Here is a 21,532-nt window from a genome sequence, read left to right as displayed (position 1 = left end):
CTGTATAGCAAATGATGTGCCTCTGAGAATGTGGGGGCTGAGCACGTGGAACTCTGGAAAGCAGGACAGCGAAGGAGGAGGTTTTCTGAGACTACAAAAGCAACAGGAAGGCTGGCTAGGGCTGCGGCGCCCCGCGGGGGGCTCTGCCCGCGTGGCGCCTGTGCGCGTGGGGCTCCGGGCACGTGCGCGTGTGCGCGTGGGGCGCGGGGTGTGTGCCCGCGCCGTGCCCCCCGCGTGCTGCCGGGCGTGAGTCACCGCGGGGCTCGCCTTTATAACTGCCGTCAGGCTCGCGGCTCGGCAGAGCAACCCGGCCACGCGTCCCAAACGTCCCTGATCTCGTGCCCCAACCGTCACCGTGTCCCCAGGGCGCCATGGGGGGCCCGCGCTGTGCCCCACTGCTGCTACTTCTGCTGCTACAGCCGCTACTCACGCCGCCCGCCGGGGATGCTGCGGTCATCACCGGGGTAAGCTGTCTGAGCACCTGTCGCACCCTGATCGCCCGGGGACACCAGGCCTGGGGTGTGTAGGCACCGGGAAGGGTGTGCCCGGTGTGACATTCTCCTGGATCGCCCTTTGGCCACTTGGGAACCTCTCCTGCTCACAAGGCAAGGGACAGCCAGGCACACTGTGGAATTAAACTGTCTCAGCAGCTCTTCCCCACCTCTCCCTCCTGTACTCTTTGGGTTTGGTCTGCTGTTCTATTTAGTAGCTCAGAGAAGTTTCTTCCCCTGTAAGAAAGTTCTTTTCCAGGGGCTGGAAACCTTCATCCCAAATCTGACCGCCCTTTCTTAAACTGCAAGAGAGCAAGCCATGCACCTCAAATTCCACAGCTTCTGGGTGACTCTTACCCTGTGAAGTGCCTTGGGTCGTGGCCATGTGTGAGCCTTGGAAAGCAACTGTGGGCTCTTCTCACCCGGTTCTGGGGCAGCTGCTCTTTATTTTTATGTTGTTACTCTTTTTTTACCTCCTTCTTCATCGTGAAGTTCTCCTTACATAAATTGTCAAGTTTGATTCCTGATACCTCACTCCTAGGGTTCAGCGATGGAGCAGGCTGTCACTAGACATTTTTTTTTTAACTCATAGAGAGCGCCTTCATTAAGTTCCGAGTTTTCATTTTGTCTATCTGAAGAAGGAGTTCAAGGCACAGCATTTCGGAAGTCTGTCTTAATAGCCTAGCAGAACCCTGGCTGTTGGCGTTTAACTCATTAAAGAAAAAAAAAACTTGCTTTAGCATATTTTTTCAGCGGATTCATTTATTTAAATCACTTTTAATATATTGGATTTTAATATAGATGTGTTTGGAATGATGACATACAGGTGATAAAATAGCATGTCATTTCAAAGAAGGGTCATCATGGCAAATAACTCAAGATTGATGGTCTCTGCGTTTCTTAGTGTACAGATTGCATTCTGAAAGCTCCGGGGCCACGACAGCATTGAGTTATGCCCCATAGATATCTGATTGTATGCCTTGTGGTATCCATTAGAATGGAGATTCTTAAAACCACTTATGTAGCTTCATCAGTAGCCAGTTGGTGTGTGTGAACAAAAGTTTCTACAGGGTCTTTGTAACACATGGGAATGGAAACATGATTGGGTGGGTTTTTTCCTCCTTCCCCTGCTGGTTCCTTCTAAGTGTTTCCTAATCCTCTAAGCCCCAAGGTTCCTGGGCAGTGCAAGTGTCGTTTTTGTTCCACTCACAGGAGGACACTGTTTGCACGGCTCTACAATGGGTTAAGAAGATTAAAGGGTACTAGGAAACAGCTGTCTAATTAAAAAGATATAAACTTATGCAATTCTCTGTAAATTTCCAACAACCGAAGCTTTTTGTTATGAAATGAAATTTTATCTCATTTCATGTTTATATGCTGGTGAGATTCAGGGGGGTGATGGTGATACAGTTATGTGGAGTCTTGCTTTTTGTTGTTAATTCAATATTATGAAAAGAGTATTGGAAATTTTTTTCTCTAAAACAACATGGCAATAAAGCGTAGTTGGGTCCCACTGACAGAAACCATCTGGATTCAAATGAAAAAGTCAGTGATTTATCTAGATATAGTGTGTGCAGGGTGATAAGCATCTAAGTGAGTGATTGAATTTTAAAAGATTGTGTCTGACATTTTTTATGGTCTTAGAAAAAGAGCTGCTGGGGCTTCAGAAGTTAGAGTTTTGTACATCTGTTAAAATGTTGGTTGAAACACCCACCTTAAGTTTTTATTACATACATGCATGCACAAGCACACATATACACAGGGATATGCGCACACACGTGCAGTCTTTGAACTTTATATCTTCATATAGATGTATTAAAACCATATTACAGAAGATTGTAATTTAAAGACTACAATGGTTGTGATTGCATGATTTCTAGTGTCCAGACAAAAATTAAAAGGTGGGAAAGTTTAAACATCATCCATAAAAAAGGAAGAAAAACCACCCAGAGTTAAAGTTGTGTTTTGAAGCCACTACTTACTTTGAACAACAGATTACTAGACATTGCTAAAACAAAGCATCCCTTTTGTTGTTGTTGGCTCTAGCAAAGAGCCATAGTTCTTAAGATACATTTTCACGCAAATATATTTGTGCTTCATTTATATACTGCCTCACGGGCAAGTCCTCCACATTGATTCTTTGACTGGAAATACTTGTAGTTTGTGTATGTCAGTTGTGTACTTTGAGGAATTACTGCTGCTAATTGCATCTGTACTGTCCTGTGCCTGGCCCCACTTGCTACCTTTGTGGCTAGTATGTTTAGTTTCTAATGTACACATCTGTGGATCTGAAGCCAGTCAGTTCCTTTCTGCATGTCATTCACAGGAAAGACTTGTAGGATGGGGCAAAGTCTTGGTCTGTCCTTTTCCACCCTTGGAGAGCTCTTATTTTGAAAGAGGAAATGGTGAAAATCAGGGTACCCATGCAAGAAGCATCCAGTCTCACAAGGCACAGGGTAAATGTCCGAAAGGGAAAAAGCGCACTTCTAAATGCTGCATCGGTACCTTCACAAGTCTGCAGTGGTTTGTGCCAGATTTAGAGACTATCTCTGTCCTTTTAAAAAACTTGTCCCTATATAGTATGCAAGTAATAGTCATAAAATTTGTGATGTGATTTGTGTAGCTCTGAAGGGACATGTGTAGGGCAGGGCTAGCATAAGCTTATTCTTCAAGTTCAGCCATAAAGCACCAGAAGAGAGCCCAGTGATGTTCCCCTCCCATCCCTCTTCCTTCTTAATCCTGGATTTCATCGTACAGGAGCGTCCATGGGAACATTCTGATCAATGCTGGTTGTAGGTTTTTACAGACAAATGGGGCTTATGATTCTATTTTATTTAAAAAAATCACTGCATTAGGATACTTTTATGTGTATTTACGTAAACATGTTGGATGAGGTATTCACCCGCAAGTATGGGCATGTGTGTGGAAGACAGATGTTGTCCTCAGGTGCTATCCACCTTAATTTTTGAAACCAGGTTTCTCACATGGCTTAGAATGCCCCAATTTGGCTAGACTGGTTGGCCATCAAGTGCCAAGGATTGACCTACCTCCATCTTCCCAGAGCTGAGGTTGCTAGAACAAGCCACCATGTCTGGCTTTTCTTGTGTGTTTTAAGGATTGAACTCGTGCCCTCATGTTTGTGTGGCAAGTACTTTACTGGCTGAGCATTTGGATATTTAAAGAGGATTTTCCCTGCTAATTTTAGAGTCCCCCAGCCCAAGCCTTTCCCACTCTCTATATTTATCTGTTGCTTTATTTCGTTGCAGGCTTGTGACAAGGACTCACAGTGTGGAGGAGGCATGTGCTGCGCTGTCAGTATCTGGGTTAAGAGCATAAGGATCTGCACACCCATGGGCCAAGTGGGAGACAGCTGCCACCCTCTGACTCGGAAAGTTAGTGTCTGCGCTGGGACTTCTGGTATACCTTCCTACTGAGCAAGGCCTACACAATTGAAGGCTTGGGTAGTTCACTTGAAATTGGAAGTCAAAGGATAGTATGGGGGGAGGCACTCATCTCTCCCTTTTCTCCACTTCCATCCCAATCATCATTTCTATGCCATTGCTCTCCTGACATTAAAAATATCCATCAACATAAGCCCTGACAGGATGTACTTAGGTTTATAATGGACAAAGTAGATATTTTACTGGAACATGCTTTGTAAAATCAAAGTAAAAAGTCCTGGAAAAGACTCCATGCTTGCCCCCCCAACCCCTGTTGGAGAAGGACTCAGGCAACTTTGTGACTTTTGCTTGTTGTGTCTTGTTTTCAGACAATCACCGATATTTTGATATTTTGTTTGTTTGTTTCTTCTAAGACAGGGTTTCTCTGTGTGTAACAGTCCTGTATGTCCTGGAACTTGCTTTGTAGAGCAAGATGGCCTTGAACTCACTGAGACATGCCTGCCTCTTCCTCCTAAGTGCTGGGATTAAAGGTGTGAGCCACCATTGCCTGGCTATTTTGTTGTTGTTTTTATTTGTTTTTGAGGCAGCTTCTCATGTAGTGTAGGCTGGCCTTGAACTCCTGATTCTACTTTCTCCCCCAAAGTGAGGAGCATATAGGTATGCTCCATGGTGCCCAGCTAAAGTTTTGTATTGGCTATGTGTGGGATACGATTTTCATAACTTTGAAGGTTTGTGACACTTAATTTTCTAATGTGATTGCAGAGCAGCTCAATGTCACAGTAACCTAAAGAACTTTGGAAAGAGTATGGACCCTGAAAAGTAAGGCCAAAGGCAAGGGAGTAGGCTTAGTGGCTGTGTCCCTAGGAACTTCAGTTTCTCCAGCTAGAGGACCAATGGGTTTCTAGTACATCAGGAGGTAGGTAGACGGAAGGTGGCCAGATGGTGTGTAGAGCTGTGCCCCTGTCCTTCATGTGGAAAAGAATGTAAACACTGTGCAGTGTCAGGCAAGTGTTCAGGTTGGGAAGTGGAAGCTTCCTGCTATCTCTCTTCTTTCTCATTGTTCCCATCAAGCATTGATCCAGAGGCAAAGGTCCCCGGGGAAGGTGGTTTCCTGGAGGAAGATCCTATATTCCTTAATTTTTTTCTTCAAATCAAGCAATACTACTGCCTCCTTTTCCCCCTATGTATCTTTGGGTTTGAAGTTATTATAGATTCAGCGATCTTCCAGGTGATTACAACTGTCCCAGATAACACTCCATATATTCCCCCACTCACAGTGAACACAAGGAGGTGAACTTTGGTAGCATGTCGGTGAGGTGCAGTTCAGTGCAGGGACCCCAGGGTTTAGTTGCTGTAGTCATGGCTGGCTGTGCTGTGGTTGGGTGCCTTGTGAAATTCTTCCTGTCGCATTTGAGCCATTCTTCCTGTGGTTTGGCAGTGCAAGATTTCACTGTTGGTTTTTAAACATGACACACACCTTTTATTCCTGGACATTCTGAGATACAAAGAGCTTTACCGTTAGTCACCTGTCTGTACACCAGCCTTCCCAGGAGCAGGCGAGACTGGCACAGCTGCTTTTGATACTGAATCCTATTTCTCCCTTACTCTTAGCAAGTTCTCTCTTGTGCACTGACTTCATTGTCCCTAAGTAGCTTCCTGTTGTCTTTCTGCTCTGAGAATCATGTATAGAATATACATTAAAAAATGGCCTTTTGGTGTCAACAGTAACTACTCTCATGGGTCAGATGTGAGTATGAGCCATTCAGTCAATATAAACTGTTGTGTATATCACTCTTATCTCACACCTGTGCTGCACATTTATATGACCCATGTACTCTATACAATATTAAGCCCGGTTGAGGCCACACAAACAGCCTGCAGGAATATATACAGCAACCCTTCTGTCTTTCTGACATCCCCTTCCCTGAGTGACCTTGATTACTCTATTCCTCTATACAAGTGAAATCAGTGGTGGTCATTTGAACATTTTTCCATAACTGAAAACCAAATGGCAGGGACAAGATGCCCACCAGGATAAGCACTAATAGTCCAGGTTGGTAATTTGTGCCATGTGTGTATAAATGTGTGTGTGCATGTGTACAGATGCTTCTGTGTTTGCCTATGGATGCCAGACATTGATGCTGGGTGTCTACCTCACACGGTGCCTGGCTTTTTACATAAGTGCCGAGGACCTGAACCCAGGTCCTTCTGCTTGCTTGACAAGCAGCTTATAGTCTGAGCCATCTTTTTTTTTTAAGAAAGCACTAACTAGCAGGGTGGCAGTAACCACACCTTTAATCCCAGTACTCAGGAGGCAGAGACAGGAGAATCACTGAGTTCAAGGCCAGCCTGATCTACCAGGACAGCCAAGGCTACACAAAGAAACTCTGTCTCAAAAAAAATAGTACAAAACATAACTCAAAACTCAAAAAACAAAAGAAGAAGAAATCATTTAATTGGGCTTACAGTTTCAGAGGGTTAGAGTCCATGATTGCAGAGTAAAGGTGTAACTGACAAACAGTAGATTTCAGAACTCAAACCACAAGCAGAAGGCATTCATCTCCTGGCGAATAGTGTTTTGAAACCTCAAGTCCATCGTCAGCGACACAAGGCACATCTCCTAATCCTCCCCAAACAGGAGACCAAATATTCAAATGTTTGAACCTCTAGGGGCTGTTCTTATCCAAACCACCATGGACAGCTTCATTCCATAGGCCAATCAAAAGAATGAAGGCCATCTGCTTTCCTGAGTAGAAACTTGGCCCGTAACTCCAGGTGTCAATTCTTGTTTTCTCTGCTTTTGAATTTCATGGTTTACTGTATTAGTATTTGTAGTATTTCTTCTTACTCCTCATTGGCTTATCTCTTTTTCTAGTGTGATTCATTCATGTTCTTAATGATGGTATTTACTGAATTCCTTCTCTTCTGGGTATAGGATTCCCCCAAGCATCTCTTTGTAATTTTGGTTTAGTGGCCATGAGTTCCCTTAATCTATCCTTACCACAGAAGGTGCATACTTTTCCCTTGTGAAGGACAGCCTTGCTTGGCACCACGATCTTGGTTGGTGGTTATTGTCATTCAGGTTCTGAAATACATCAGTCCATGCCCTCCTGGCATTTAGAGTTCTGTCTGAGAAATCTGCCACTAGTCTAATATATTTGCCTTTAAACATTACTTGACATTTCTTTCTAGCAGACTGTAATATACTTTTGATCCTATACTTTTAACAATTTAACTATGCTATGTCATGGCGACATATTTGTGTAGTTAAGTGTGTTTAAGGTTCTAAATGCTTCTTGTACCTGGATGTTCCCATCTTTCCCAAAATCTGGGGAGATTTCTGCTGCTATTTTACTGAGGTTTTTCCATGCCCCCAACCTTAACTCTTATCCTTGATGTGTGCCAGTGATCTGAATATTTTATTTTTAAGGGTATCACAATGCTCTTGCATTCTCTCTCCTTACATCCCTCCCTCCCTCCCACCCTTCCTCCCTCCATCCCTCTCCCTCTCTCTCATATATATACATATATATACCTATGTATATATATATATATATTTCTTTCTGACACTAACAATCCAAATAATTTGTCTTCAAGCTCTGTCATTTTTTCTTCTGCTTGATCTAACATTACTGAGACTGCCAAGTATGTTTTTTTCTTTTTTTAAATTAGAAACAATCTTATTTATCAATCCCAGTTCCCTTTCCCTCTTGTTCTCCCATGCCTCCCACCAACCCCCATCCCATCCCTCTTCTGCTCCATAGAAAGGGTGAGGCCTCCCATGGAGAATCATCATGGAAGTCTGTCACATCATTTGGGGCAGGATCTAGTCCCTTCCCCATGTGTCTAGGCTGAGAGAGTATTCCTCTGTGGGGAGTGGGCTGCCAGTGTCCATTCGTACACTAGGTATAAATGCTATTCCAGTAACAGGGTCCCCATAGAGTGCCCAGGCCTCCTAACTGACACTCACCTGCAGGGGTCCTGTTTCCGTTCTATGCTGATTTCCAAGCTGTCAGTCTGGAGTCCAGCAGCTCCTGTTGTTAGGTCAGCTGTTTCTGTGGGTTTCCCCAGCATGGTCTTGACCCCTTTTCTCATCACTTCTCCCTCTCTACAACTGGATTCCAGGAATTTGGCTCAGGACTTAAACTGTGTGTGTCTCTGTCTCTGTTTCTGTTTCCATCAACTACTGGAAGAAGGCTCTATGATGGCATATAAGGTAGCCATCAATCTTACAGCAGAAGGGCATTTAAGATAGCCTCTCCCCTGTTGCTTAGATTGTTAGTTGGGGTCATCCTTACATATCTCTGGACATTTCCCTAGTGCCAGATTTTTTAAGCCAATAATTGCTCTCTCTATTAAAGATCTCTTTTCTTTCTCTCCTCTATTCTTCCTCCAACTCAATCTTCCTGGTCGCTCATGTCTTCCTCCCCACTCCTCTTCCTCCCCTTCTCTTTTTCCTAATTTCCTCTCCCCTCCCCCTGTGCTCCCAATTTGCTCAGGAGATCTTGTCTCTTTCCCCTTCTCTGGGAGACCATGTGTGTCTCTCTTAGGATCCTCTTTGTTTCCTAGTTTCTCTGGAGGTGTGGATTGTAGGCTGGTAATCCTTTGCTCTATGTCTAATATCCATATATGAGTGAGTACACATCATGTTTGTCTTTTTGTGACTGGGTTACCTCACTCAGTTTGGTTTCTAAGAATTACATCCATTTGCCTGTGAATTTCAAGATTCCATTGTTTTTTCCACTGAGTAATACTCCATTGTATAAATGTATCACATTTTCTTTATCCATTTTTCAGTTGAGGGGCATCTAGTTTGCTTCCATATTCTGGCTATTACAAATAATGCTGTTATGAACATAGTTGAACGATGTCCTTGTTGTATGAATGTGCATCCATTGGATATATGCCTAAGAGTGGAATTGCTGGATCTTAAGGTAGACTGATTCCCAGTTTCTTGAGGAATCACCATACTGATTTCCAAAGTGGCTTTACAAGTTTGCATTCCCACCATCAGTGGATGAGTGTTCCCCTTTCTCCACATCCGCTGCAGCACAGACTGTCATTGGTGTTTTTGATTTTTGGCATTCTGACTGGTATAAGATGGTATCTCAGAGTTGTTTTGATTTGCATTTCCCTGATGGCTAAGGATGCTGAGCACTTTCTTAAGTGCCTTTCAGCTATTTTGGATTCCTCTGTTGAGAATTCTCTATTTAGTTCTGTACCGTACATTTTAATTGGATTATTTAGTGTTTAGGTTCTTGAGTTCTTTGTATATTTTGGAAATCACCCCTCTGTCAGATGTGAGGTTGGTGAAGATCTTTTCCCATTCTATTGGCTGCTGTTTTCTCTTGTTTACTGTGTCCTTTACTTTATAGAAGCTTCCCAGTTTCAAGAGGTTCCATTTATTATTTGTCAATTTCAGTGTCCTTGCTACTAGAGTTATGTTCAGGAAGTTGCTTCCTTTACCAATTCGGTTAAGAGTACCTCCCACTTTCCCTTATAAGATGTTCAGTGTAGCTGGACTTATGTTGAGGTCTTTGATCCATTTGGACTTAAGTTTTGTGCATGGTGATAGACATGGATCTATCTGCAGTCTTCTACACTCCAGCATCCAGTTATGCCAGCACCATTTGTTGAAGATGCTTTCTTTTTTCCATTGTATAGTTTTAGCTTCTTTGTCAAAGTTCAGGTGTTCCTACATGTGTGAGTTAATATCAGGGTCTTCAATTCCATTCCATTGGTCTACCTGTCTATTTTTGTGCCAATACCAAACTGTTTTCAGGACTATAGCTCTATAATAGAGCTTGAAGTCACGGATGGTGATGCCTACCAAAGTTCCTTTATTGTACAGGGTTGTTTGGGGTATCATGGGTCTTCCGTTTTTCCAAATAAGTTGAGAATTGTTCTTTCAAGGTCTGAAGAATTGTGCTGGGATTTTAGTGGGGATTGCATTGAATCAGTAGATTGCTTTTGGCAAGATTGCCATTTTACTATGTTGATCCTACCTATCCAAGAGCTTGGGAGATCTTTATTTTCTGGTATCTTCTTTAATTTCTTTAAGACTCAAAGTTCTTGCTATGCAGGTCTTTCATTTGTTTAGTTAGTGTTACCCCAAGATATTTTATGTTGTTTGTGGCTATTATAAAAGGTGATGTTTCTCTGATTTCTTTCTCAGCCCATTTATCTTCTATATATAGTAGGGCTACTGATTTGTTTTTTAGTTAATCTTGTATCCTGACACTTTGCTGAAGGTGTTTATCAGCTGTAGAGGTTCCCTGGTAGAGTTTTTCAGGTTATTTATGCAAACTATCATATCATCTGCAAATAGTGAAGGTTTGACTTCTTCTTTTCCAATTTGTTTCCCCTTGATCTCCTTTTGTTGTCTTATTGCTCTAGCTAGAACTTCAAGTACAATATTGAAGTGGTATGGGGAGAGGGGACAGCCTTGTCTTGTTCCTGATTTTAGAGGAATCACCTTGAGTTTCCTCTCCATTTAGTTTGATGTTGACTGTTGGTTTGCTGTATATTGCTTTTAGGTATGTTCCTGTTATCCCTGATCTCTACAAGACCTTTATTATGAAGGGGTGTTGGATGAACATGTGGCTTTTCTTTTTTAGTTTGTTTATATGGTGGATTACATTGATGGATTTTCTTATGTTGAGCCATCCCTGCACCCCTGGGATGAAGTCTACTTGATCATTTTTCTGATGTGATCCTCGAATCGATTTGACAGTATTTTATTGAGTATTTTTGCATCGATGTTCATGAGGGATGTTGGTCTGTAGTTCTCTTTCTTAGTTGTATCTTTATGTGTCTTGGAGTTTGGCAATGACCCTTCTCCTTCTGTTGTGTTAAACACTTTGAGGAGTATTGGTATTTGCTCTTCTTTGAATTTCTGGTAGATTTCTGCACTGAAACCATCTGGCTATGGACTTTTTTGGTTGGGAAACTTTGATGACTGCCTTTATTTCCTTAGGGGTTATAGATCTATTTAAATTGCTTATCTGTTCTTGATTTAATTTTGCTAAGAGACATCTATCAAGAAAATTGTGCATTTCCTTTAAATTTTCAAATTTTGTAGAGTACAGGTTTTCAAAGTATGACCTGAATATTCTCTGGATTTCCTCATTATCCGTTATTATGCCCCCCTTTTCATTTCTGATTTTGTTAATTTGCATTCTCTCTCTCTCTGTCTCTCTCTCTGTCTCTCTCTCTGTCTCTCTCTCTGTTTCTCTCTCTCTCTCTCTCTCTCTGCCTTTTGGTTAGTTTGGATAAAGTTTTGTCCATTTTATTGATTTTCTCTAAGAACCAAGTCTTTGTTACATGGATTCTTTGTATTGTTTTCTTTGTTTCTACTTTATTGATTTCAGCCCTCAGTTTGATTATTTCCTGGCATCTACATGTCCGGGGTGAATTTGCCTCTTTTTGTTCTAGAGCTTTCAGTTGTGCTGTTAATTCTCCAGTTTCTTCATGTGGGCACTTAGTGCTATGAACTTTCCTCTTAGCACTGCTTTCAAAGTGTCCCATAAGTTTGGGTATGTTGTGTCTTCATTCTCATTGAATTTTAGGAAGTCTTTAATTTCTTTTTTATTTCTTCCTTGACCCATTAATGGTGCAATTGCTCATTGTTCAATTTCCATGTGTTTGTAGGGTTTCTGCAATTTGTATTGTTGTTGAATACTAGCTTTAAACATGGTGGTTCGATAGATACAGGGGGTTATTTCAATGTTTTTTGTATCTGTTGAGGTTTGCTATGTTGTTGAATATGTGGTCAATTTTAGAGAAGGTTCCATGTGGCACTGAGAAGAAGGTATATTCTTTCATGTTTGGATGGAATGTTCTATAAATGACTGTTAAACCCAATTGGGTCATAACTTCTATTAGTTCCTTTGTTTCCTTGTTAAGTTTCTGTCTGGTGGTCCTGCCTAGTGGTGAGAATGGGGTGTTGAAGTCTCTCACTATAAGTATGTGAGGTTTTATGTGTTATTTGAGTTTTAGTAATGTTTCTTTTACAAATGTGGTTGCCTTTGTATTTGGGGCATAGATGTTCAAAATTGAGACTTCATCCTGGTGGATTTTTCCTGTGATGAGTATGAAATTACCTTCTTCATCTCTTTTGACTGATTTTAGTTTGAAGTCTAATTTGTTAGATACTAGGATTGCTACACCTGCTTGTTTCTTGGGTCCATTCGATTGGAAAACCTTTTCCCAACCGTTAACTCTGAGGTACCATCTGTCTTTGAAGTTGAAGTGTGTTTCTTGTATGCAGCAGAAGGATGGGTTCTGTCTTCATATCCATCCTGTTAGCCTGTGCCTTTTTTATAGGTGAATTAAGACCATTAATATTGAGAGCTATTAATGACAATTGATTGTTTTTATCTTGTTTGTTTTGGATTTGGTGGTGGTGGTGATGGTGGTATTGTGTGTGGACTCCCCCTCCCCTTTTTTTCTTTTGGCTGTTGGTAAAGTGAAATTATCTATTGCCTATGTTTTTGTGAGTGTAGTTAACTTCCTTGGGTTGGAGTTTTACTTCCAGAACTTTCTGTAGGGCTGGTTTGTTTAAATCTTGTCATGGAATATCTTGTTTTCTCCATCTATAGTGATTGAAAGCTTTACTGGGTATAGTAGTCTGGGCTGGCATCCATGGTCTCTTAGTATTTGTAGAGTTTCCATAGAGAAGTCAGGTGTAATTCTGATAGGCTTGCCTCTATATGTTACTTGGCCTTTTTCCTTTGCTGCTCTTAATATTCTTTCTTTATTCTGTATGTTTGGTGTTTTGATTATTATGTGGTGAGGGGACTTTTTCATGGTCCACTCTATTTTGGTGTTTTGTAAGCTTTTTGTACTTTTATTGGCACGCCTTTCTTTAGGTCGGGAAAGTTTTCTTCTATGATTTTGTTGAATATGTTTTCTACACCTTTGAGGTGGGTTTCTTCACCTTCTTCTATACCTATTATTCTTAGGTTTGACCTTTTCACAGTGTCCCATATTTCCTCGATATTTTGTGTTAGGAATTTGTTGGACTTAAGATTTTCTTTGGTCAATGAATCTATTTCTCCTAATGTATCTTCAACACCTGAGATTCTGTCTTTCATCTCTGTTGGTCATTCTTGCATCTGTAGTTCCTGATCATTTACACAGCTTTTCTATTCCAGCATTCTGTCAGACTGTGATTTTTTTGTCTCTATTTCAGCATTCAAGCCTTGCACTGTTTGAATGGTTTTCTTTACTTGTTTGGTTGTTTTTTCTTGGCTTTCCTTGTTTTCTGTAAGAGACTTGTTTATGTTTTGCAATTTTTGGTTTGTATTTTCCTCTATTTGTTGAATTTGTTTTTTCTTTCTTTCATTTCTTTAAGGGATTTTCTCATTTCCTCTTTTAGGGTCTCTATCATTATCATCTTCATAAGGTTGTTTGTAGGGTTGTTCTCTTCTGCTCCATCTGTGTTGGGATGTTCAGGTCTTGCTGGTGTGGAGTTCCTAGACTCTGGTGGTGTCATATTGATCTTTCTGTTGTTTAATGTGTTCTTACACTGCTGTCTTCTCATCCCTTCTTTCAGTGGGTGCAAGCAGGTCCAATACTCCAATGGTTCTCCTCTTCCCAGGGGTGCAGATGGGACTAGCACCTCGAAGTCAGCAGACTCTGGTTGGGCTGTACCACTGGGATGCGTTTCCCTGTGCACAGTCCCCAGACCCCAGGAGGCTCCACGCAGGGCACCAGAAGGCAGGCCAGCAACAGGCCCATGCTCACTTCCTCCCAAGTAATGTTTCTATATCTGACCTGTAGGAGCACCTTGTTTCCTCCATGACCCCTGTCAGTTCTTTAGATCCTGTGCTGGCCTTCATACTTAACTGCTTGTGTTTTTTCATTAGTGTTGTATTTCTGTTGACAATGGTTCATCCCCTGGGATGGGTATCTTTTGCAACATCATGTGGCAGCTTCCTTCGTGGCTGTCTCTTGAAAGTGTGTTGTAGGAGGCCTCAGTCCTAGATTTTGATTGATTTGAGGCATGGAGTAGGAGTATCTCATTCTTACAATAATCTCCAAGGCTAACCTTCCATCAAGGTTCCTCTTCATAAGACCCCAAGAAGGTAAAGCTAAAATTAGAAAGAGGCTAGCTGAGTGCTCAATTGGGCAGGGCAGGGCAGGGCCAGCACAGGGACTCCTTTGCTATTTTTGATATTTAAAAAGCCACAGAGTTTTGTTTCTAGGTTTTAACTTGATGTTCATACTTGGTGCAATGCCAGTTCTGAAAGCAAGTGAGTCTCTCTTCTCGCACATCCCTATTTATGCCCCCACAATTTGTCTTCATGGCAGGTCAAATAAAGGAACCCATAAATAACTATGGTTTTATAATAAAACCAAGTGATAAACTGGCAGAAGTGCTCAAATACAAGATTTCATGTAATGTTCACCTTCCCCCATGGAGATGTCTGCATGAAATATATTTCTAGAACTCAGGTTTTTTGGCATTTTATATTCTTTTCTCCTACCCTGGAAGATTTGAAAGGTCATTTTGATGAGCTGTTTTCAGGGTCAGTGGTGGAGTTAGTAATCTAGGTGAAGATTAAGTTAGTATAGTCTAGAAAAATGTAGTTCTTCTAGAATGTTCTCAGCTACATTCTCTCCAAGATAAGTAAAGAAAAATGTTTTTATAAATAATGCCCTGATGAACATTACAATACAGTTTTTCATTTCTACTCAAGTTCAGGGATGGTTTTCTTAGTAAATTTTAAAACTATAGAGCCTTTATGGAAAATTATTTCTCTTGCTTCAAGTTGGCATAGTCAGTAGCCCCCAAATCTGACTTTGAATGAATAGAACAGTATTTGAGATGAGGTGCAGCAAGCAGTAGGTGGAGACAGGCTGTTTTGAAGTCAGTCCTTTGCTCTGTTTCAAGTCCATCCATTGACTTGTGGACTTACAGTTGTTGTTAGACTATCATTCTAAAAAGGCAGAGGTTTCTACTTTATGTTTGATCATTCAAAGTGGAATAAAACAGTGGAACTTGATTGCACATGGCTATAATCTCAGCACTTGGAGCCCTGAAGCAAGTGGATCCCAGGCTCAAGGTCAGCCTGGGCTAGGGAATAAGTCTCTAGTAGAAGTAGCTCAGGGTTAGAGCAAGGACATAATGTAACCACAGACCTGAATTCAATCCCAATCCCCACCAAAAGCAAAATAAACAAGGAAGCAAAGAGCCCAAAACATTAGTTTACCTGGAGAAATCACATTTCATGGGAAACAATGGCTTTAACTGGTACTCATTTTTTGATACTTTGAGTGACTCATGGAATAATGTCTTTAGAAAACTCTGTTATAAAAACAGTATCTTAATTTCTTATTAATAGTTTACATTGTGATTTTTATTAGATTGTTGTTTTCATAATTTAAAAAACAAGAACTAAGAAGGAGGATTTTTATGCCAGGTTTTCTATTGCATTCGATGAATATAATTAATGCTTAACTTTTTTTTTTACTATTTTACTATTTTTATTTTTATTTATTAATTTTAAGAGGTGTTCTGAGCTCATCTTTAAGGTTGTTCCATCTTCTGGTCTGTTTGTACTGGAGTTAAACATAGAGCTTTGTCCATGCTAGGTAACTGCTTTCCCTACACATCCAGCCCCAATCCTCTTTGTATGTGTGTCTCCATTATATGTTTGCATAGGTGTGTGTGTGTGTGTGTGTGTGTGTGTGTGTGTGTGTGTGTGTGTGTTGAGGCCAGGGGTCAATATTGTCATCTTCCTCATTAAATTTACACCTCATTTGTTAAGACTGGACTTCATTGATCCATGAAATGATCGTGGTTTAGGTAGGCTGCTGGCTGGTGTGTGTTTGCCGGTCATCCAGCTGTCTTCAGCTCTTCAGCACTGGTATTACAGACACATGCTGTGCCTGGCCTTCATGTGGACACTGGGGTGAGAACTCAGGTCCTCATGCCTGCACAGCAAGCAATTAACTGACTGAGCCATTTCCCCACCCCACCCACTTTTATAAACACATTTTAACAGTATTTTTTCCTTTCCTTTTTCTTTCCTTCTCCCTCTCTGTCTCTGTTTCTCGTTCATTTTTCTACACTTTCTCCCTATGTAGAATTTATAACCTTACCTCCTGAATATTGAGATTACAGTACAGGTGTGCACCTACCCCCCAGCTACAATTTCTTTTTAAATTTTATTTTAAAACTTGGCCTATACATTACCTTTTTCTGAAAAAAAATTGTGTCTCACTAAAGAAGTTTTTGAGGATGTCAAACTTTATTAGTGATTCCTGTTTTGAAAGTAATATGACTAAACACTGTAAATATAACTTAAGTATATGCTGTTTCCAAAGATTCTAAGTGTATTTGTTAATGTTGAGCATTTTTGGTAAGACTAACAGATAACTAATGTGACAGTTTAGTAAGAGATGGTTAGAGAGAACATAATGTGTGATTTCCTTATTCTTCCTACTATGGACATCAAGAGTCACTAGTGCAGTGACTTCTTGGAGCATCATCAGAACTGTGGCTGCAAGTTCAAGTTGACAGTGTCACCGGACAGAAACATACAGCAGTTTAAGTCAGGGTTCTCAACCTTCACCCTATACCTAGTTTCTCCAGATGGTGGCATCTTGCAAAACTGAAGGACAATTCAGCAACAGGCAATCATGCAGTCATAATAGAAAACAGTTCCCTGACTACAGAGTCATGTTTCCCCCTCCCTCCCTTTCCCCAGTGTGTGTGTGTGTGTGTGTGTGTGTGTGTGTGTGTGTGTGTGTGTGTGTGTGTGACTGGAGACTGAAGGCAGGACCTCATCACTTAGGCAAGCACTCTGCCACTGAGCTATATACTCAGGCTCACAATTTCCTTTTACTTTGAGATAGCATCTCACTAAGTGGCCCAAGCTGGCTTTGAACCCACCATCCGCCTGCCTCAGATCCCTGTAGGATTTTACAGGTCTATGCTTCAGTTTTCTCTTTAAAAACACCACAAGCAAGCAAGAACTATGCTTTGTCTCCGTGAGTTTAGAATTTGCTGTTTGGAAGTGTAGGCTGTAAGAGGTTGGTCTTCCACTCATTCTAAAGCAAGCTACCAGGTTTGGGACTTGTGGTTAGAATGTGGACGGATGTAAACATTTCATTACTCTATGTATGGACACCCATTTGCTTCATTTTCTGAGGCTTCTGACCTTGGAAGTGAATGGGCCCAGGAGAAGCAAGCAAGAGTCTAGAAAATAGAGGGTTTCAGGACCCATGCTGTTTAGCAGTAGGGACTTCAAGAGAGAAAGAAAATTGCGGTGAGCTTGGGCTGCTTGGAAAGGATGCTTGGAAGGAAAAAATGCAGTTTGGATCTTGTTTTGTTTGCCTGAGAAAAGGCAAGCATCAGGATGAGGGACCTTGGAATTCCTAGATGCAGTCTGGATTGATGTTCCTGCAAAGGGTTTTTCCTTTCCAGAATAGGGGTTGGAGGTAGTAGGGAGTATATCAGCTTGAAACTTGCTTCGCTGAATCCTGTGTATGTATGACCCTTTAATGGGATGATTATTTTACATTACTTGCCTGGGACAGGCACAGCTTCTTTAATATTGCTGCTGGATAGTAGTTATGCACATTTTGAGCTAGCTCACTGTTTTCTGAGAGGGCTGTCCTGGATTAGTAAAACATTTCTAGCACCTACACACACACACACACACACACACACACACACACACACACACACCAATCCCAGCTGTGACAGACACAACTGGCTGGATATTGCTGTATGGACAGAATCATCCCTGGTAATTGAGAGTCACTGGTCCATATTGGACACTAAGGCTTGGCTTGGAGAAGTCTTGCAAAATCTCAGAGTCAGGATGCAAAGGTAACTGGTAGGCACATCCCACATTGCCCAGTTGTCATTGTTGAGGCTGGCCTAGCTATACCCCAGCTGTTAGATGTGTTCTGGGTGGTAGCCACCTCCCCCCTACTTCCATCATAGCTCAGCAGCCTTGACTCACACAATGGCAGAACCATTCTGAGTATACCGTCTGCCCGAGCCCCATGGATGGTGTGGCTGTATATAGATACCATGCTTAGCCCCTTGAAATAACTACTCATTAAAAAGTCAAAAGGCACCAGGGAGCCCTGGCTGTGTGCCTTGCTCTGCCTGGAAACCACACTACAAGCCCTGCCCTCTGTTGCTTCTCTCCGTTCCCTTTGTGTTTATTGATGTCAATCATCTCCCTGACCCATTCAGAGCCATGTTGCAAATGGAAGGCAGGAAAGAAGAAGGGCGAAGAGAAGAAAAAAGAAAAAGGAGGTAAGAAGAATGAGAGAGAGCATGGCCTCACCAAGGGATACACCCAAGACTCCTGGCTTTTAATTGGTACATGAGCATTGGGTCCACCCTCTCAGGTCAACCCAGGAGTAAGGTTGGAATGGTTCTGCCACTGTCTGAAGGTTTTGCCTTTGCCTTTTTTTTTTAATCTATAAAGAACTATATCTTGAAAACATCTAGGTATTGCTGTGGGATGGCTTCTTTTGTTAGGATAGCCCCGAAATACATAGAATGACAGTTAATAAAACATTTGAAACTGGAAACAGGGTTCACATTCTCTGTGTCTGTCTGTCTCTGTCTCTGTTTCTGTCTCTCTGTCTCTGTCTCTCTGTTTCTGTCTCTCTGTCTCTGTCTCTCTCTCTCTGTCTCTCTCTCTCTCTCTGTCTCTCTCTGTCTCTTTTTCTCTCTCCCCCAGGCTACTCTCCAATTCATGACCCTCCTTTTGAGCATCCTGAGTTGTGCTATTACAGGACTAAGCCACCCAACCAGGCCAGGGTGTTAACTGAGCTACAGACCTTGTACCTATAGGGTCAGGTGGCTTTCCTGTCTTTGTTTCTGAAGTTTGGAAAGCATACATATTTTGAGTGCTAGCTGTCAGTTGACCGCCTGGATCTGGCTCCACTGGTGGCCTGTACAGGGATTGTGGAGTGGCTTTGGTCATGAAGCAGGCCTTCTCTGAGTCAGGCTGAGAACCTCTGGGTAGTTTTCAAACTGAACTTGTCTTTTCCATGATTTCCCTCTAGACATCCTCAGTGACTTAACTTTGGTGTGTGTGTGTGTGTGTGTGTGTGTGTGTGTGTGTGTATGAATGTGTGCATTTCCATATTTCTGACTGGCTAGGGATTCATCCTTGTCCATTGAATACATGTGTCATGCCTAGGCTTGCCTGTCCTTGTGGAGTTTACACAGCAAGACACTGTAAAAGGAAAACAGACAAGGGGCTAGAGAGATAGCTCATTCAGTGACAGGCTTGCCACAGAAGCATGAAGACCTGAGTTTTATCCCCCTCTGTAAACCCAGCACTGAGCAGGAAAAGACAAGTGGACCCCGGGGTTCGGGGATCAACCAGTCTATTGGAATTGACCGGCTCCAGTTTTATTGAGGGACCCTGTCTCAAAATGGCAAAGTGATTGAGGAAGGAAGGTATTCAACATCCGCTGCAACCCTCCACATGGACCCTGCATAAATGTGCATGTACATCCACGTACATGTGTATGTGCACAACAGACACACACACACACACACACACACACACACACACACACACACACACACACACACACACCAGCTTTGCATTTCTGGTCCATCTATAGCCAGGCCGACTTCAGCTCCAGATGTGTGAACGTGGGATGTTTTCTCATCTATGTACTTTCATCGCTCATCTGTAAAACAAGTGTGAGTCTGTATTTGAAATCTTCACATGCTGATGGCAGGGATGGAAAAGATGATGTATACTGTAAAGGGCTGCGTGTTACCTATTGAACATTTGGTAACACAAGATTAGGATCCAAATAACCACAGAATGGCTTCATTTGTTTTCTTTTCCCCTTTTTTTCTTTTCGTCAGACTGAAGGGCAGATGGCTCAGTTGGTGAGCATGTTTGTCCTGCAATCACAGACCCTAGATCACCCCAGGGCACACACACAAAGCCAAGCATGAGTGCTCAGTGCCTGTGACCCCAACACTGGGGGTGGAGGGGTAGAGAGGGCTGAAACAACAAGCTTATCTTCAGTAAGAGACCACGCCCCAGGAAAATAAAACAGCCTGCTCTGGCCTCTGCCTTCATGTGCTTGGGGATGGACCCACACCCTCGTGTGCGCGCACCACACAAGTACATACATATCATGAACTAAATAAACCAAAACAAATTGAAAAATCTGACTCTGTCGGTCCCCTTGTCTCTTTTAGGTTCCTTTTTGGGGGCGGAGAATGCATCACACATGTCCCTGCCTGCCAGGCTTGGCATGTTTACGGACGTCTTTCAACCGGTTTATCTGTTTGGCCCGGAAGTGATGGCTTTGAAGTAGGAAGTTGAAGTGTGAACCTCTGCTGCACAATGTCTGTCAAGTCTCACTTGTGATTGTGTCAAACAAAGAATATGCCAGAAAGAAATGCTCTCGCTTCCTCAGCTTTCCAAGTAACATTCCGAAGTGACTTTTTTTTTCTTTTTTGAAGGGGAGTTTTGATTTTGGATAGACATATAAAGGGCGAAGCGTTCTGGAATGGCTTCTCATTTCCCTGTTTATGTTTTGGCTTGACATGTTTTGAATGCCAATAAGAACAAGCATTTTAAAAATAGGAGAATAAGAGTAGGTACTTTGTTGCAGAAACTTCTTTTTTTTTCCTTGCCGGATGGGGTCTCTGCAACCCTGACTTGCTGGTAGACCCGCCGAGGAGGCTCAAACGGCCAGGGTGCATTTGAACCAGACACTCCAGACAGCTCACTGGGAGTAGAAGTTGGGAGTGCTTCTGGAACTTTCCTACACCCATCTAGTCCAGCAACTTTCAGTTCTGCTGTTTAACCGGTGGGAGGAAAAAAAATTCATGGGACACTAGAAGTATGTGGTCTAGTTTTCTATATTTGTTCAAGCAAAATTCATTTTCTTCCTAATGGAATATTAAATTTTCTTTTTCATTTTTTTTAACTTGAAGCTCTTTTTTTTTAAATCTTCTTGCTGGGGACATTCAAAAGAATGCCACTTGAGGAGGAAGCATTGATTTTCATCTGGCATGATATGAGTCATCATTTAAAAATCGGTGTTAAGTTATAATTTAAACTTTTATTTGTAACCCAAAGGTCTATTGTAATGGATTTCCTGATATCTTGCCATTTGTACTGGTATCAATATTTCTATGTAAAAAAATTCTGTATCAGAATAATGACAATACTGTATATCCTTTGATTTATTTTGATATTATATCCTTATTTTTGTGATGGTGGTCAACAGTTTTTATTATGAGCAGATTTCTATATAACCCTCATCCTAAAGTGGGTAGACACCCCAAAACTTGCATTTTATTTCACATTCAGGAGAGTTGTATTTGTGTGGATTTCAAGGTAGCACAAAAATGAATAAATAAACCATGTGTACCCATCAAAAAGGCTTTGGAGAGTGAAGGAAAAAGTGACACCCAGAAGTGACTGTTAGCTGGAATGGACCTGCAGGTTTGCCCGGCAAAACCTGATGGAGTGTGTACGACGCATACCATGGCGTGGCATGGGCTGGGCTCTAACTGCACAGTGGTGCCAATACACTCTGCTCTGGCTCTGAACAACTCACTAAGTTTTGCCAGTCCATATTGTGTCACAAATAAACAACAGCTGAAATCTTAAGTTTAAC

The 21,532-nt window shown here is 41.9% G+C and overlaps 1 protein-coding gene across 3 annotated transcripts; it reads left to right on the top strand.

Moving 5' to 3' along the window:
• Positions 1–272: 272 nt before the first annotated feature.
• Positions 273–21,293, top strand: Prok2 (prokineticin 2). Of its 3 annotated transcripts, XM_021227725.2 has the most exons (4): positions 273–464; positions 3,758–3,883; positions 18,111–18,173; positions 20,100–21,293. In XM_021227725.2, exons 1-4 carry the CDS (start codon positions 372–374, stop codon positions 20,202–20,204), a joined length of 387 nt encoding a protein of 128 aa, XP_021083384.1. In that variant the 5' UTR covers positions 273–371; the 3' UTR covers positions 20,205–21,293.
• The last annotated feature ends 239 nt before the right edge of the window (positions 21,294–21,532 follow it).

The sequence above is a fragment of the Mesocricetus auratus genome, unplaced genomic scaffold, assembly GCF_017639785.1.
Source record: "Mesocricetus auratus isolate SY011 unplaced genomic scaffold, BCM_Maur_2.0 Super-Scaffold_100676, whole genome shotgun sequence".
Taxonomy (NCBI): Eukaryota; Metazoa; Chordata; class Mammalia; order Rodentia; family Cricetidae; genus Mesocricetus; species Mesocricetus auratus.
The sequence above is the reverse complement of the archived record's forward strand: the minus strand, read 5'-3'. Positions and strand labels throughout refer to the sequence as shown.